This window comes from Lissotriton vulgaris, chromosome 1_1 (genome assembly GCF_964263255.1).
Source record: "Lissotriton vulgaris chromosome 1_1, aLisVul1.2, whole genome shotgun sequence".
NCBI lineage: Eukaryota > Metazoa > Chordata > Amphibia > Caudata > Salamandridae > Lissotriton > Lissotriton vulgaris.
In genome coordinates, this window is record NC_141685.1 from 1,019,516,249 (window position 1) to 1,019,531,680 (window position 15,432).

Below are 15,432 nucleotides of genomic sequence, written 5' to 3' on the forward strand. Positions count from 1 at the left end.
TTGGCAGTCTTGCCATCTAACTAGCGCATACTTGCCTTACTCCATGAATGTTCTTAATTGCATAACTAATTTCTCTCCGGAGGTCTTTCTCATCAAACTCCATCTACAAAAGAAACACAAACATAGTTAACCTCCAGTAAGAGGGCCTCAAGAAAGAAAGCCACTTTAGTTTTGTGAAAGTAATCTTATAGACTCAAACTTTTTGTTGTTGTCTATCGAATGATACAACAGCACCGACATGCTTGCAATAGAAGGTTGTTGTTTTTTTTAAAAAAAAGTGTGTAAGTAAATCGTTTTAAATGACGGGACACAGGCCGAATGAGCGTTCCCCTCTCAGGTTACCTAAATATAACAAATATTGGGGGACGTGGCATGCAGCCGGGAAAGATGGCGGCGTAGTTTGCGACCTGCGTTAACGGCCTAAGCAATTCCCTTCACATCCGGCACAATCAGTCTACCGAAGCGGACATAGAGGATGCCTGCAGTAGAGGGAGCATAGCAGCGGTCCACGAAGATACCTGAAAGCGGCAGTGAGTGCCCGTAACCACGGAGACGCGGGGACTGCAAAATGGCGCCCGCCTGGGTGCAGTGAGCAGGGGCTGCCCGCTCCTTGGCTGAGGACTTGACTCATCAGCGGGGCAGACTGAGCCCCCTCCGTGCGGCCGTCATCGCTCCAAGCATAGGGAGAGCCCTGGAAAAGTCCGAATGGCAGGGGACAGGGTACAGGAGCCAGGGGCGGGAACTGCCGCTTCTGGAGTGGGCAGCGAGGTGAGTTGGAGCCTGAAGTGGTCAGGGGCGTTCCCAGCACCTGGGGCCCTGCAGCTTGGGTACTTGTACAGCGGATGGAGCCGGCCGGGTGCCCTGGGCTGTAAGGGGCTGTAACAGCAGTGAGACTGGCGAGCGGCCCCCTCCCCCCTTTAGTCTAGCAGGTGGTGGTGCTGACGGGAGCGCAGCCTTGGGAGCGTCTGAACTGGGACTGCGCCATATCTGTCGGATCTGTGTCCTACTGCTCACTGTCGTGTACTTCGCTTCACGGGTGCCCCGATAGTGGCTCCTGATCTGCCTCTCCTGAACGGATGTGTGCTCCTGTGGAAGAAAGGTGAGGCTGTGGACATTGGGTGCTGACCGGCTTAATAGAGGCTCCCGCAGGTACAGGGGGCCAGAGACTGAGACAAGTAAGGTGCATCCTGCTTCGAAGATTCAAGAGTTTGGTGGGATATCCTGAGGCAGGGTGGTGGAGAACTACCGGAGGTGCGTACAGGAGCAGGTGGGGCTCCCTAGGATACTGGGTCATAATAGGGCTCCGGGCCAAACCAACCAGATCGAAAAATACACAGTCTCAATGAACCGAGAGGGGGGGCGCGACAGGTGGCAGCCACGACGATGACCAAGAAGACGGGGACCCAGACCCCTCGCTGAAAGATATCATGAGGGCCATCAGAGCCTTTCGAGGTACTCTGGAACCGAAACTGGATTCCGAGACAGTAGAAGTGAATCTCCTGTGGGCGGATTTCCTGAAAATGTCGGAAAATGTCTCTGGCGATGAAGCTGGAATCGGGGGGCTCCAATCGAAGACGAAAAGACTGGAAGAGCAGGTGGCTGCTCTCACAAAGAATCAGGCTGATATACACGCCCGCCTGGAAGACCAGGAGGGCCGGGCTTGTCGTAATAATATACGCATAGTGGGGTACCGGAGGGGCCCTCAACGGACCGGTTTGTGGAGGAACTAATCTTAAACCACCTGAAACCTAAACGCCTTTCCAATTTTTTCCTCGGTTGAGCTGATCTGCACTGAGACAACGCCACCATCCGCTTCTTCCCGGACTTTACGCTTCAGGTTCAACGACAGCGGCGCTCCTTCGATGGGGTGAAGAAAGCACTTCGGGACAAGGGTGTGAAATACATGATGCTCTTCCCTGCAAGACTTAAAGTCCTGGATGGAGAAAAGGCCTACTTCTTTGACACGCCGACGGATGCCAGTGACTGGATGGAAGGCTGGCGCAATGTTGGTCAGCAGGAGAGACAGCAACTCTCTGAGATGAGCCGGGGGGGTGGGGTTGGGGGGGCGGGGGGACAGCGGTGGAACCAGAGACAGAGAGTTCACGGTGGTAGAGCACAGCAGGCAGCGGCGTGATTCTGGGATGATTCTGGCACTGCTGTGCCAGGTGGTAGGCCTGGACTAAACTTTGACATTGGGCTTGGAGGGGTGGGTGGCCGGTTGGTTTGGGTCCCTGAAGGTGGAGGGATCGAGACCGAGACTCTTAGTACGCGAACGGTGAGAAACACTGTGCGAGTCACACATAGTTCTTTATTGGTCTGTGGGTCCGGCGGGGGTGGAGGGGGGTATACTGTTGTATGCGGGCTGCTTTGGGTTGTAAAGTGAGGGGATATATGATTCGACATTAGTGGTGTACTTCTTCCTTAGGTCTGCAGGTACACGTTTCCCAACAAATTGTTTTGGTTGTGCTATTGGGGCGACAGGCACACTGCAAGTTTTCTCTGTGGGTGGTTGCGGACTCACCAGGCAGGGCGGGGTGAGTTGGGGGGTCGGGATGTTAAGTTGGGGGGTCAGAGGGCGCCGGGGGGATGGGGGGCTTGCCTTGGGGCCAGTCTATACAGTGCGTATTTTGGAATGTGTGGGTGGGGATGTTGGGCGCTGGTTATTGGGGAAAGTTATATCTTGCTCACTTTCACGCTAGTTCTTGTGCATGTGAGGTTGATCTTGGCAAAACACAGGTGAGCATGGTTTATTCAGGGGGGGTCCCAAATCAATCATGGGTACTCAGACGCAGTTTAAAATATGAACGTGGAACGTCAACGGTCAGGGCAACAAAATTAAACGATCTTTGGTGTTGCAACACCTGAAGCGGCACTATCCTGAGGTGGTACTCCTGCAGGAGACACACCTGCACTGCAACAGATGTTAAGCACTCGACGGGGCTGTAGGGATTCAGAGGCCAAGGGGCTGGGAGACTTTTGGCGTGTGCACCATCCCTCACATAGACAATATACGTTCTACTCAGCCTGACATGGGTCCTGCTCTAGACTGGATCACCTACTAGCGTGCACCCATCAGTTGGGAGACTATTTGGAACTCCATATTCTGGCCCGGGGTCTTTCTGACCACTCCCCAGTCAGCGTAATTCTGAAGGGTCCGGTAATTAACAAGGCGACATTCGTGAGGATAGACCCATGGCACCTGCGGGATGACTCCGGAGATAAACTCCGGGAGGGTTCTCAGCTCTACTTCAAAGAGAACCATGGGGTCAGTTGAATACCACCTCACACTCTGGGAGGCATACAAGACTGGTTTTGGGGAGGCCCAGGCCTTGATTGGGGCCAAAAAGAAGAAGGGGTCTCTACAGATTAGGCAGTTAGAACAATAGATAAAAGATGTAGAGCGTAGCGCTGACGCCACATCCGCTATTGATCGTCGCCATATACTGGCACTTAAGCAGGAGCTCCGGGCTCTGGCGGAGGGCGAGGCGCAAGCCTACTCCCCGGCCACGCAACACCGGATCTATGATGTGGGGGATAAAGCCCTGAAGCTCCTGGCATGGCTTGAACGCAGGGACAGGGAGCGCACCTGGGTGGCTGCGGTGCGAGGCATGGCAGGCTCACTAGTGTCCACTAGCACGGATATAGCGGAAGTGTTTGCGTCATACTTTGAAGGGGTCTACACACCGGTCTGCACTAGGATGGAACAAGACTGTGCGGAGTACCTTCATGATTTCACACTGCCCACACTGTCTCAGGCGCAGAGAGATAGTTTAGAGACGGATCTGATTAGGGAGGAAACAGGGGAGGCCCTCAACTCCCTTCAGTCCTGGAAAGCACAGGGACCAAACGGGCTACCAATAGAGATATTCAAGCGAACATTATTACGGGTCTCCTCCAACAGATATATCTAGAAGCCCGACAGGTGGGAATACTGCTGACCGACCAGAGGGAGGCCACGATTGTAGTGATCCAAAAAGAAGGCAAGCAGGCTGATCAATGTTCCTCATACTGACCAATCTCGCTGATTAACGTTGAAGCTAAAGTATTGGCTAATTTCTGGCGGACAGGCTGCTCACGGTCCTGCCGGACCTAGCGCATGTAGACCATTCAGGATTCATGCCGCGCAGAAGCACCCAACACAACCTGCGCCGCCTATATGGGGTGTTATATATGACGGAAGGTATGGGGACACGCAGACAGCCTTGATGGTGTTGAGACGCCTCAATGGCATTAGATAGTATTGAATGGGCGTACCTATTCACGGTGTTACAACGCCTAGGGTTTGGTCCGACTTTTTGCAGTTGGGTGCGCCTCCTTTATGAGCATCCGCTAGAGCGGGTGAGAGTTAATGGGACGGTGTCCAGAGCCTTCTCACTCCGATGGAGCACGAGGCAGGGATGTCTCCTGTCTCCACTCCTGTTCGCTTTAGCCCTAGAGCCGCTGGCTCACTGGATCAGGAGGGACAGGTCATTCTGGGGCCTGGCGCTGAATGACTACTGGGAAGAGCGCATCAGCCTATATGTGGACAACATTGTGCTCTACATGGCCAGACCATACTAATCTATGGCGCATGCGCTGCATCTTTTTTAACTCTTTGGCAGCTATTCGGGATATAAAATCAACTGGGCAAAGTCAGTTGTCTTCCTGCTCTCGGGTCCTCCTCGGCGGATACCAACCAGATGCCCCGTAGTAATAGCAGTGGACGGGTTTAAGTATCTGGGGGTGTATATCACCAGGGACAGAGCGGAGTTCCAAACCACAAATCTGGAGCCTCAACTGCTATGCCTCAAAACTGATGTGGGCCACTGGCAGACGCTCCCTCTCTCCCTCATGGGATGGGCTGCAATGTTTAAGATGCTAGCGCTGCCTAGACTCTTTTACATCCTGCAAACACACGTATCTGATTCAGCTCGGGGTCTTTAAACTGATATCACAGGCGATGCAGACTCTGGGATGGTGGCAACCCCCGGATTGCGTTGCGTAAATGGACGAGGGGTGTGTACGATGGGGGGCTGGCCCTCCCAGACGCAGAACTATACTATTGGGCCTCCCAGCTGCAGGTGGTCAACGACTGGGTGTACGCTGATAAGTCTGAGCCGTCCTACAGGGTGGACCGGTTGGCGATGCCAGGTGGTAATTGCGAGCCACTGTTATATGCCCGCAGGCCACAGGCAGACTGGCCCTCGCACACAGGAGTGGTGGTTCAGTGCAGGAGGGAGGCAAATACATTTCTGGGGTGGACGAGCTCCCCGACGGGCAGAAACACCTATGGCTCGTGAGCAATTGGCAGAAGTGACCAGACTGGATGGCTTTCGGTGTTGGAAACTCATAGGCATAGAATACTTGGAAGACGTATAGAAAGGGGACGCCCTCCGCTCGTTTGAATATCTGAAAAAAAGAGTATGATCTGCATGACTCGCAGCGCTAGCACTACCTGCGCCTCATGCATGCCCTGCGCTCACACATTCGGGGACACACATCCATTCTGGAGTATTCCCCCATGGAGGATAGGCTGCTCCTCGATCCCATCTCTGAGAAACCAACCTCCACTATTTATCGTAAGCTTATAAATAATATGCCTGACCCATTAGCGTTGTTTCGGGAGAAATGGGAGTGTGACATAGGTGCCCTGCAGAGGCCACGAGAAATAGCCATTCGTGTCCGGTTTCCGCTAGTGCAGCTCAAAATTCTTAATCGCGTATACTACCCTCCCACTCAATTGTATTCATGGGGTAGGAGTCAGTCGGCCCTCTGCGCACGAGGATGGTTCCTTTTATCATATATTGTGGGAGTGCCTGAGATAGTACCCTATCTCGGGGTCACAGATACTATGGCAGTAGTGGTGGGCTCTCTGGTTCCGTGGGAGCCCCAGTGATTACTATTAATGATTAAGGGATAGAATTGCACTGCCCCATGGCCTTACTCCCCGGTATCTCACTCCACCTGGTAGGATGTTGACTGAGGGGCTGCGGCGGACGCGGCTACGCTCCAGGCAGGCCTGCGCAAAGGCAGCTGCATCCACACGCCGGGGAGCTGCCTCTGTGCGAAATCAGCCCAGGGACCGGATTGCAGCCATCAGGGGGCTCGGCTGAAGACAGACCGCGCAGACGTGGTACCGGCCAAGAACGGAGTTAGGTGAGCGCCCGCCATTTCACCAACTGGACTGCTGAGGTTGAGTCTCCTTGCTGACGGCCCTTGCCAGCTCTTTGGGGCACCAGCTCATAAAAACTTTGCTGACCACGAGCCTGTTCCTCTTGCCTCTCTCGGGGCACAGGCACTGTCCTCCATCGCCCTGTGAGCACCTCTCCCCCTTGGGACAAACCTGCTGTGCATCTGCCATTTTATGCGCAGGCCTTTCACCTTAGGCCACCATTAATTCCGCAGGAGAACAGGGCTTGTCGGTGCCAAGATCCGCAAGCTGCTGCCCTTTCCAGCGAATCCCCCGATAGACGCTGCGGCCTAGGGCCTTGTGTGGTTTGTTTTCACCTACATTGCCACCGGTCACAAGACGCTTAGGAGGGGACCGCACCACAGAGGCCACCGGACTTGCTGCTCCTGCTACCGGACTTGCTGCTCCCGCCCCCGGACTACAGCTCCCAGCTCCCCCTGTGTGGCATACGTCCACGCGTTACGGGGGAAGTGCCAGGAGGCGCTTTTAAGCGCATTGGGCCTCCTGCAGCTCGCTACCCGTCAGAGGCCGGAAGAGACCAGGTCGGGCCACTCCTCTGACTTTCTCAACTTGGGATTAATCAAGAAAGGTACAGTGACAGTGACGCGTTATCCATTGACATTTATTGGAGCCTTTATTTTTATTGCAGTTTGCACATTACGAGACTCTTTGCTGCTATCCCATTTGGACCTCGCACTTTGCACTTTGTATTTTGATATTCTATAGCGTACCTCAAACGCACATGCTTGGTCCATTTTTAGTTTAATTGTACTATTTTTATAAAGTGTTTAGTAGTTTTAATCCCTGGTCCCTTTTTAAAGTACTCTGCACTTCAAAGCACTTTGTTAAGAGTGAGGGCATAGTCATTTAGTTAGGCTATAAGGGCTGTATAACATTATCGTTGTGGTGTTGTGAGCTATTGGAGAAAGAAAATGGGGAAAAGGAAGCAGGCTGCAGGCCAAACACCTAAAGTGCCGAGCAGACACAGAAAGGTTAACATGACACTACTAAATTATTTAACAGGGGCCGTTGGAGACATTGAGCGACACATTATCACTGTAGAGGAAACGATAAACAATGAATCTGTAATCCCCCACCCTGCCCAACAACAAGATCAGGTCACTAAACTGAGAAGCGACACTAGCGACATAAAGGTGGGAGGGTTTGACATACCAGATAATGTTACTTGTGCACAACCCAATAATGGGTGTATACAGGAAATCCCTGACACTATTCTAAATGACCCTACATAGAGTAACCAACTACCGCCTAAGAAAAAAGCTGTAATTCATCAAAATCACTGGTAGCTAATAATTCCATTGGAGAAGCTGTAATAGTCCATCAGGTCCCTGCCCACGCCCCTAGATCTCCCAAGATCCAATTAAAAAGGCTGAATAGGAATGTACAGGGGGTAGGAGCAAAATACAAAGGGACCCAGCCACCACGAGTGGCAATAAAATGGCCAACAAATTGTCGAACGCATTAGCAGAGCTTTATGAAGCCATAAAAGCTCTAAAAGAATTTGTGCAACAATCCATTAATACCCTTGGCTCAAGATTGGATACAATTGCACTTAGCTTAGGAACACTCTTGGGGGTAAATCAGAATTATTCACTATGCAATGATGTGGTAACCTCGAACCCCCAGGACAGATCTGTGCATCCAGCTAGGTCGAGCGCAGATTCTACTCTACTCACAACTAATAAAATCCAGGAGGTTAGTGGGCGGGGGAGTGCCAGGACCAGCGATTAAACGCATTCAATCCCCCTGACAAAAGTAACACCCGAAGAGAAGCACGATTAGGACCAAACGCACTGGATAGGGAATATGAGAAGCTTAGGGCGGAACCAAGGGATGGAGCCAATACCAACAAGGGGGCTAACAATGCCTATGGGGAGAGATACATAGCAAAAACACTAAATCTCCCCCCAGCGGCAACACCATACTCTATCATATTACTTAACGTCCCCCAACTTTCACCTGTCACCTTGGAAAACTGGCCTGCCTTAAGAAACAAGACAATCAATTGGCTGGGAAATAGGACAGGCCTAACAAATGCCCTTTTTAAGGAATTTAAGATGGCAAGGAGGGTGGCGTGGGTAAGCAAATGCACTAAATTATACGAAGGGGATTGTATAGTCCTCTCATTAGGCTCACCAACACTAGTCAGGGAAGTTCTAATAAGAATGCACAAACTAAATCACCCAATTCTGGTATCCAAGTGCGTCCGTTAGGGTTCTTTTATCAACCACTTCTCACTAATAACCCAGGGCATCTCAATGAACCAGGATGGAGACAAGAGGAGCCTTGTTATAGAGTGGCTGTGTCTAATAGTTTCGCCCCCCTTACTACCCTAGACGAGAATGATTTACATCCAACTGATAGGGGTCACCATGTACACGATCATATCCCTAATGCGGACATTATGGCCGTTACATCGCCACAGAACCCGGTCTTAGAGGTACGAGGGGAGGAAATGGCAGGTACCCCAATTAATGCCAATGTCCTAGGAGGTGGCCACACGTTACAAACTGATAATCAATCAGGATTATGTTTTTTTGGAATGTGGCAGGCTTAAAGAATAAAGTCAACGATCCAGACTGGTTGAATTTTATTAATAGCTTTGATGTTTTGTGCCTCCAAGAGACCTGGGCTATAGATAGTACAAGACATACCACACTCCTGCCATCCAATCGTCTAGTGGTAGGCCAAAAGGAGGGCTATGTGTGTATATTTCCAATTTGTTGGCCACACAAGGGAGTAAGATGGTTAGCTCTGAAACCTACTTTCAGATGGTTCTAATACAGATGTATTACAATTATGCCCTGCTCCTTCTCAATTTCTATAACAATATTGAAATAGGACACCTGGGAGTCATATTAGAGAAGCTAGGTGGAGATATCACTTACTCCGACTCAAAACATAATATTGAAATTGTACCTATTTGGGGCGGGGACTTTAACACAAACCTGTGTCCAGTGGCGGGATCTGGGAAGTGCGGCTTAACTCTGGATAATGACGACCCATCATTCCATTTTCAACACACCAATAAGGGCCAGCTGTTTAATAAAGGTATGTTTAAATATGATTTAGGATTTTCAAACAGTCTGGCACGCCCGCAGTGGAGTTTGGTCAAACGTTCATAGGGAGAGGGGCTAAAACAACTATTGACTTCATCATTATTCCAAATCGGTATGCCAGCCACATGAAAGCTTATGACATTCACACCAATGTCATGAGTGATCACCTGGCATTGAGCGTGAACATAAAAGTCCCAAGCCGGGTGTTGAAGGGCAATGGCAATAAAATAGCATGGGGGCAGGATATCGAATTGGGAAGAAGAAACGGATTTTCCATCCGCTGGGGAAGTAGGGACCACTAGAAACTGAGCACAGAAATAGTAACAAAGGCACTAGACCCCATCTTAATATGCTTAAGAGATAGCCCGACACACGATGAGGTTTTAACTGCCTTTCACAACATTACCGAGATTGTTAGAAATACTCTGTTTAAAGAACATAAAGGCTCGTCTAACACGAAGAAAGGCTGGTTCGATAAAAATTGCACTCAAAGTTATACCAATCTAAAGACTGACTTACAGTGCGAGATGAAAGATACGACCAAGATCAGGGTATGCAGAAAACTGTACAATGAAGCAAGGAAACACAGGATTTCTGAGTTGAAAGACAAGGCCTGGAAAGATCTCAGTGGATCTGCTGAGTCCAAGGATAGCGCAAAATTCTGGGCAGCAGTTAACGCACCCTTGCTTGCCAATTCAATGGATGTACCAGCCATCGAGATGGCTATAGGTGAACAGACCTGGATCCATTTTTTCTAGCGTATATGCAAAACAGAGGTCCAATGAGGGTATCCCTGCGAGGCATGAAATAGTGAGTGCCGACCAATCCTCTATACCTATTAAACTCTATATCTCGCTTCAGGATGTAAATGCCGCAGTCATGGCAAGCAAGAGTGGAAAGGCGGCTGGCCCTCATGGGATACAGATTGACCTCTGCAAGTCAAACTTGGAGGTCTGGGGCCCTATTTTAACTAGGGTACTGCAAGCATGTTGTGAGAGAGGTTTTATTAAAACATGGTCCGAATCTATTATAGTACCCATTTTTAAAAAGAGCGATCGAGAGAACCCTGCCTGCTATCGCCCGATATCTTTGCTGGTTTCCTTGATGAAGGTGGCAGGCAGGATTCTCCTAGATCGTCTGCAGGGATGGACCGAAGAAAATTATGTTTTAAGCGACGTTCAATATGGTTTTAGGGCCGGTTTAGGAATCAACGAGCAGATTTTAAACTTAAGCATTTTAATTGGTAAATATTTGAAGGCCAAATCAGGGGAGTTCTACTTGGCCTTTGTAGACCTCTCCGCGGCTTTTGATTGTGTAGTTCACGAAAAGCTATGGGGGAGTCTTAAATGAATTAAAAATCGACCCTGTTTTAATCCAATTCTTAAGACAATTATACACCAGGGCCACTGCAAAGGTACGCTATGGAACCAAGGGTGAGTGTACCGCTCCATTTAAAATAGACCAAGGTGTAAGGCAGGGATGTGTGTTGGTACCACTCCGGTTCTCCTTATATACTAATGCTTTGGAACAGGAGTTGGTGTCACATACTAGGGACCCGCCATATGTAAACTCGCGCCCAATCGCATCCCTCCTTTATGCCGACGACGCTGTCCTCATGGCCCGCAGCCAAGTAGGTTTACAAAGGGCACTCTTTTTACTCTATCTTTATGGATAGGCTTGGCCTGAAACTGAACGCCAAGAAAAGCTTTGTGATGTCATGTGGGACAACGAAAAACAAGACTGGAAAATTTCAGGGGGCGATATAGAAACTATCCACTCATTTAGCTACCTGGGTGTGCTCTTTGACACGACAGGATCCTGGGCACCAGCCGTTAAGGCTAGGTCTTTACTTTACATTAAGTCGATAGAAAATTAGGGCAAAGGCCTTTAAAAATCCTGCTAAGGATATATCGCGCAAAATGCGTGAGTATAGCTATTTATGGGGCGGGAATCTGGGGATTCCAAGGCTGCACTTTAATCCAGCGTACAGAAAACGCCTTCTTGAGGTCCCTCTTAAGTGTTCCTAATAGTGCACCAGTTTTTATTTGTCACTCCGAGCAGGGAGTCACATATATTTCTTACCTGATCAAGGCCCAGCCAGTTCTTTTGTAGCACAGAATTTGGACCAAAGAGAGTGCAGCCCTTAATAGGGACATAATGAGGGATGCAATGAAACTAGATAATGCCAATGCCAGTGAAATTTTATGGCTAAAATATGTTGAGAATTTTATGCAGGATATTGGCCATCCTGAATATTTAACCTTGCCCGACAGCTTGAATGCCATCAAACGCAAAGAGTTTAAAAGAGTTGTTATGTCTCATTTAGAAGACAGCAGGCTAGCTCTTGAATTGAACAAACCCATGGTGATCCACCACCAACTGATTACAATCACGTGTAATATTCAACCATACTTGCAACACGTCCTGAGCGGATACGACAGATACCTTCTGACCAGATTTAGGTTTGGGACCTTTCATCACCTAATTAGGTATCCAACTATCAATGACTGGTCAAGGGAATTATGCAGATACCCTTGTGACAATGCATCACAACAAAGCACAATATATGTGGTTCTATTCTGCAAATTCTATACGACCGAAAGGCTAAGATGGTTAAAGCCACTATTGAAACAGGGAGGCTGGAGGCAATGTCACCCTGCTTTTACATACTTACAGATGCTGGATAGTTTTTGGTGTATTGGTTCAATGGCAGGATTCCTGAAGAACGTCTTAAGGGTTAGGAAAGCTATCAATTAGCGAATTACGGGAAAAGTGTACTGGAAATTCTATCTAAAGGAAGTATTACACGTTTATATGTACACCATGAACTTACCAATATTACCGGGCAGACTGTTGTATATAAATGTATTTTTATTTTGATATTAGATGATGAATTTTTTCTTCTGTATGTATGCTTTTATTACTTAAAATCGAATAAAGCTCCTTTTGTTTGTTTGTTTGATTAAGGGGGCCACCGATTGGTCCAGACATAAGGAGATTTGGCTGGCGTTGGCAGCCGGCATTGTGAAAAGGAATAAAGCCAGGGCCTAAGGGGCGCAGGCTGCTCTGCAGTGGGATCAGTGGGTGCGAGATTTAGATTGGTGTCGGAGAGCTGAGGAGACTATCTATAAGAGTAGAGGAAGCAATAAGAAATGGAAAAAGATCTAGGGGCCTTGGCAGAAATACAGGGAGATGGAGGGGGGGGTCGGGAGCAGGGTTTTTAAAATCAAATTGAATGCCCTACTTGTGTTGAATGCTGGCTCTATACTATATTGTGAACTGTCAATCTATCACATGCTATCCAAACAACGTTTTGTAATGCCTAATGATATGAGCAACGTTAATAAAAAAGATTTTAAAAAATAAAATAAGTATTGGCACAGCCAATAGATCTCGCTTTTGGGCCCTTATAAGCGTTTAGCCAGAGCTATTTGGCTTTGCCTGCGCTAGCAGGATCTGATGTCAGTCTTCTCAAAATTGGCACAGGTGTTCCCACTGGTCTCTGAGTGCAATACCTTTGAATGAGTTTAACCCTGCTGTTTTCACCATGTCTGGTGAAAGGAAAAGGGTTTGGGTGATAGAGGGGAGAAATTTGTTTTATGCTCCTTGTCGGATGAGTTCAGAGCTAAGAGTTATAGAAATAGTGCCAGGCGTCAATTTTTTTTAAAAAAATGTTTGAAAAGGAGTATCTTTCAATAGTAACACAGGAACAGCCACTTACAGTTTTAAAGGTTTCCACATCCCACGCCACCGTCTCTTCTTTGTCTCAACCACCTCGATAGTTGGGAGATAAGTTTAAATAGACAAAATTTGACATTTTGACAGCCTGTCCCATCCGGTCTTTCAAAAAGACTGACCTTTGGAATTCCTTGCCATGAAGAACGTGAACTTATCAATTACTATCAAGAGTTGCCTTTGTACCTGCGACAAAATGTTCCTTTTTGGAAGTTCTCTCCCTGTAGGTGATGTGTAATTTTGAAGGAAAAAACAAATTGGAAACCCTTTAAAGACAGCAGGGGAAAGCAGTGTTTTCAGGGCTCGGCTTGTGCACGGGCTCTAGGATCCAAGCCAGACCATTGTATTGGCTCTGACTCGGCTATCCCTTTAAATGGGTTGGCTCGCCCAGTTCTAGTTGATACTCGGAAACACAAATGTTAAAAAGGTTGACCTTGCAAGACATCGTTAGATCGCTAGAAGCTGATGGATGATAGCGTACTGGCAGATGATTTTTTTTGTAATGGCTCCTTTCTACGCATCCTTCCTGCTTTTTATCACGACCACTCATGTCTCACTCACAATCGTTTTATTCTTGTTATGTCTTGTGACATTTTTTTTAACAAATTTTATTCATCAAATGTCAAATATACCGCAGGGCTCTGTACCCCAGAGGCCTCTGCACAATTAATAAACAACATCATGACTTTTTGTTAAGGTAAAGACATGTAGCAAGGATATAGAACTGCAAAGCAGATTAAAGAAATCCCCCCCTTCTTATTAAGAAAACTAAGAACAAGAAAGCCCTCCCCACACCCCTGTCGCACGCACCATCCTGTAATAACAATTAGAGCAAGGCCCTGCACCAGAGCCATCACCCCCACCCATTCATGTACACAATCTAATATCCTGTGTGCCCATAGGGTAGCATCAAACTGAGGGAGGAGAAACCCCCTCCACAATCTGCTCCAACGTCAGTCTGTGATGGTCTGCCCACCGCTTCCAGATTTTATAATGTTTCTGCGGACAGCCTCTCGCTATAAAAATCGGGAGTTCCATCCCATACAAATGTCCAGACTCCTCTTCCACACGGACACCAATGGTGAAGCCGGCGCCTTCCAAGCCCTGGCGATATCCCTCTTTGCTAACGTAAAACCTAACATCATAAGATAGCGCTTATAAATGTTGCCCCCAATGCCTTCCATGACATGTAGCAATACCAACTTCGGCGATCGGGGCAGGTCCCAGCCTAGCACCTCCGGAAGATAGGACATCACTCCTCTCCAAAACCGCGTCAGGGAAGAGCAAAGCCAGACCGTGTGTAGCAGGGTTCCCTCCTCCTGTTCACATCTAAGGCTCATAGAGGAAGCTATCATGCCCACCCTCCATAGCCGGACTCTTGTAAAGTAGACCTTGTGTAGATATTTAAATTGGATAAAGTGTAGACGTACCGCTATGGCCACCCCTTGAGGGGAGGCCAGAGCCTCCATCCAGTCCTCCTCACCCATGGGGCAGGTCCTCCTCCGAAAGTCCTCCTGAGATTCTGCAGGGTGGGGGAGCTGTGTGCCACCAATGTCTGATATATCTTGCAAATGTTGTTGTCCTGAAGATCCCCCATAAATATCTTGGCTTCCACCTGACTGAATTCCGCTAGTGTCTTCAGGTACGCCAGACTAGGGGAAAGGGCATGGCGGAATTGAAGATATTTATACAATTGGGTCTTAGGCATCTGATAGTCGCCCTGCAGGTCTTGAAAGGATTTCAAGGTGGTCCCCCTCATGACATCGCCAAGAGAAGAGATGCTGATATTGTCCCATCCCCGAAACCCTGATAGAGCCGCCAATTGTGGTAGGCGCCTGTTATTCCACAATGGGGTCTCCCGGGTCAACGTGTTCCACCACCCTTTCCGGCACAATACCTGCCGCCAGATCCGAAAGACCATGCGAGTCACCGATGGCAGAGCCCTGCGCGCTGGTGCAGAATATAGGATCGTGTGGAGGGAAAGATCTCCCATGAGGCGCTGCTCCACCGCGTACACTGGGTTGTCCCGACTCCCATACCACCACTCATTTAGGACAAGTAACTGAGGCCATATAGTAAGACAATACATCTGAGGTTGCCAAGCCTCCGCAATATGTGGACAGGAAACATGTCCGCAGGGAGACACACATCGCCCCTCCAGCCCACAAGAACTGTCCCAGCGCCAAATTCACCTGTCAAAACCACCAGGGGGGAAATCGGGTATGGATGATTCTGTAACTGATATAGTAAACAAGGAAGTGCAACCATTTCAAATATGGCCGACCGGCCATATATTGACAACGGCATGCGTGACCAGGCCTTCAGATCCTCCCGAACGCGTTCCCACACTGGTGCCAGGTTTCTCTCCCATGCCACTGCTGGAGACTCAGAAAGGAACACTACAAGATATTTCTTGCCATTAGTAACCACCCAACCCGACTCTGCCCA

At 48.8% G+C, this 15,432-nt stretch overlaps 1 protein-coding gene across 3 annotated transcripts in view; it reads right to left on the reverse strand.

The window, feature by feature from the left end:
- DNM2 (dynamin 2) overlaps window positions 1-15,432 on the reverse strand; it is a 799,525-nt gene that overhangs the window by 437,535 nt on the left and 346,558 nt on the right. For all 3 annotated transcript variants that reach the window (XM_086961600.1, XM_086961585.1, XM_086961594.1), the window contains exon 9: window positions 36-103. In XM_086961600.1, coding sequence (XP_086817726.1) covers window positions 36-103 — 68 coding nt within the window. The remainder of the gene's footprint in view (window positions 1-35; window positions 104-15,432) is intronic.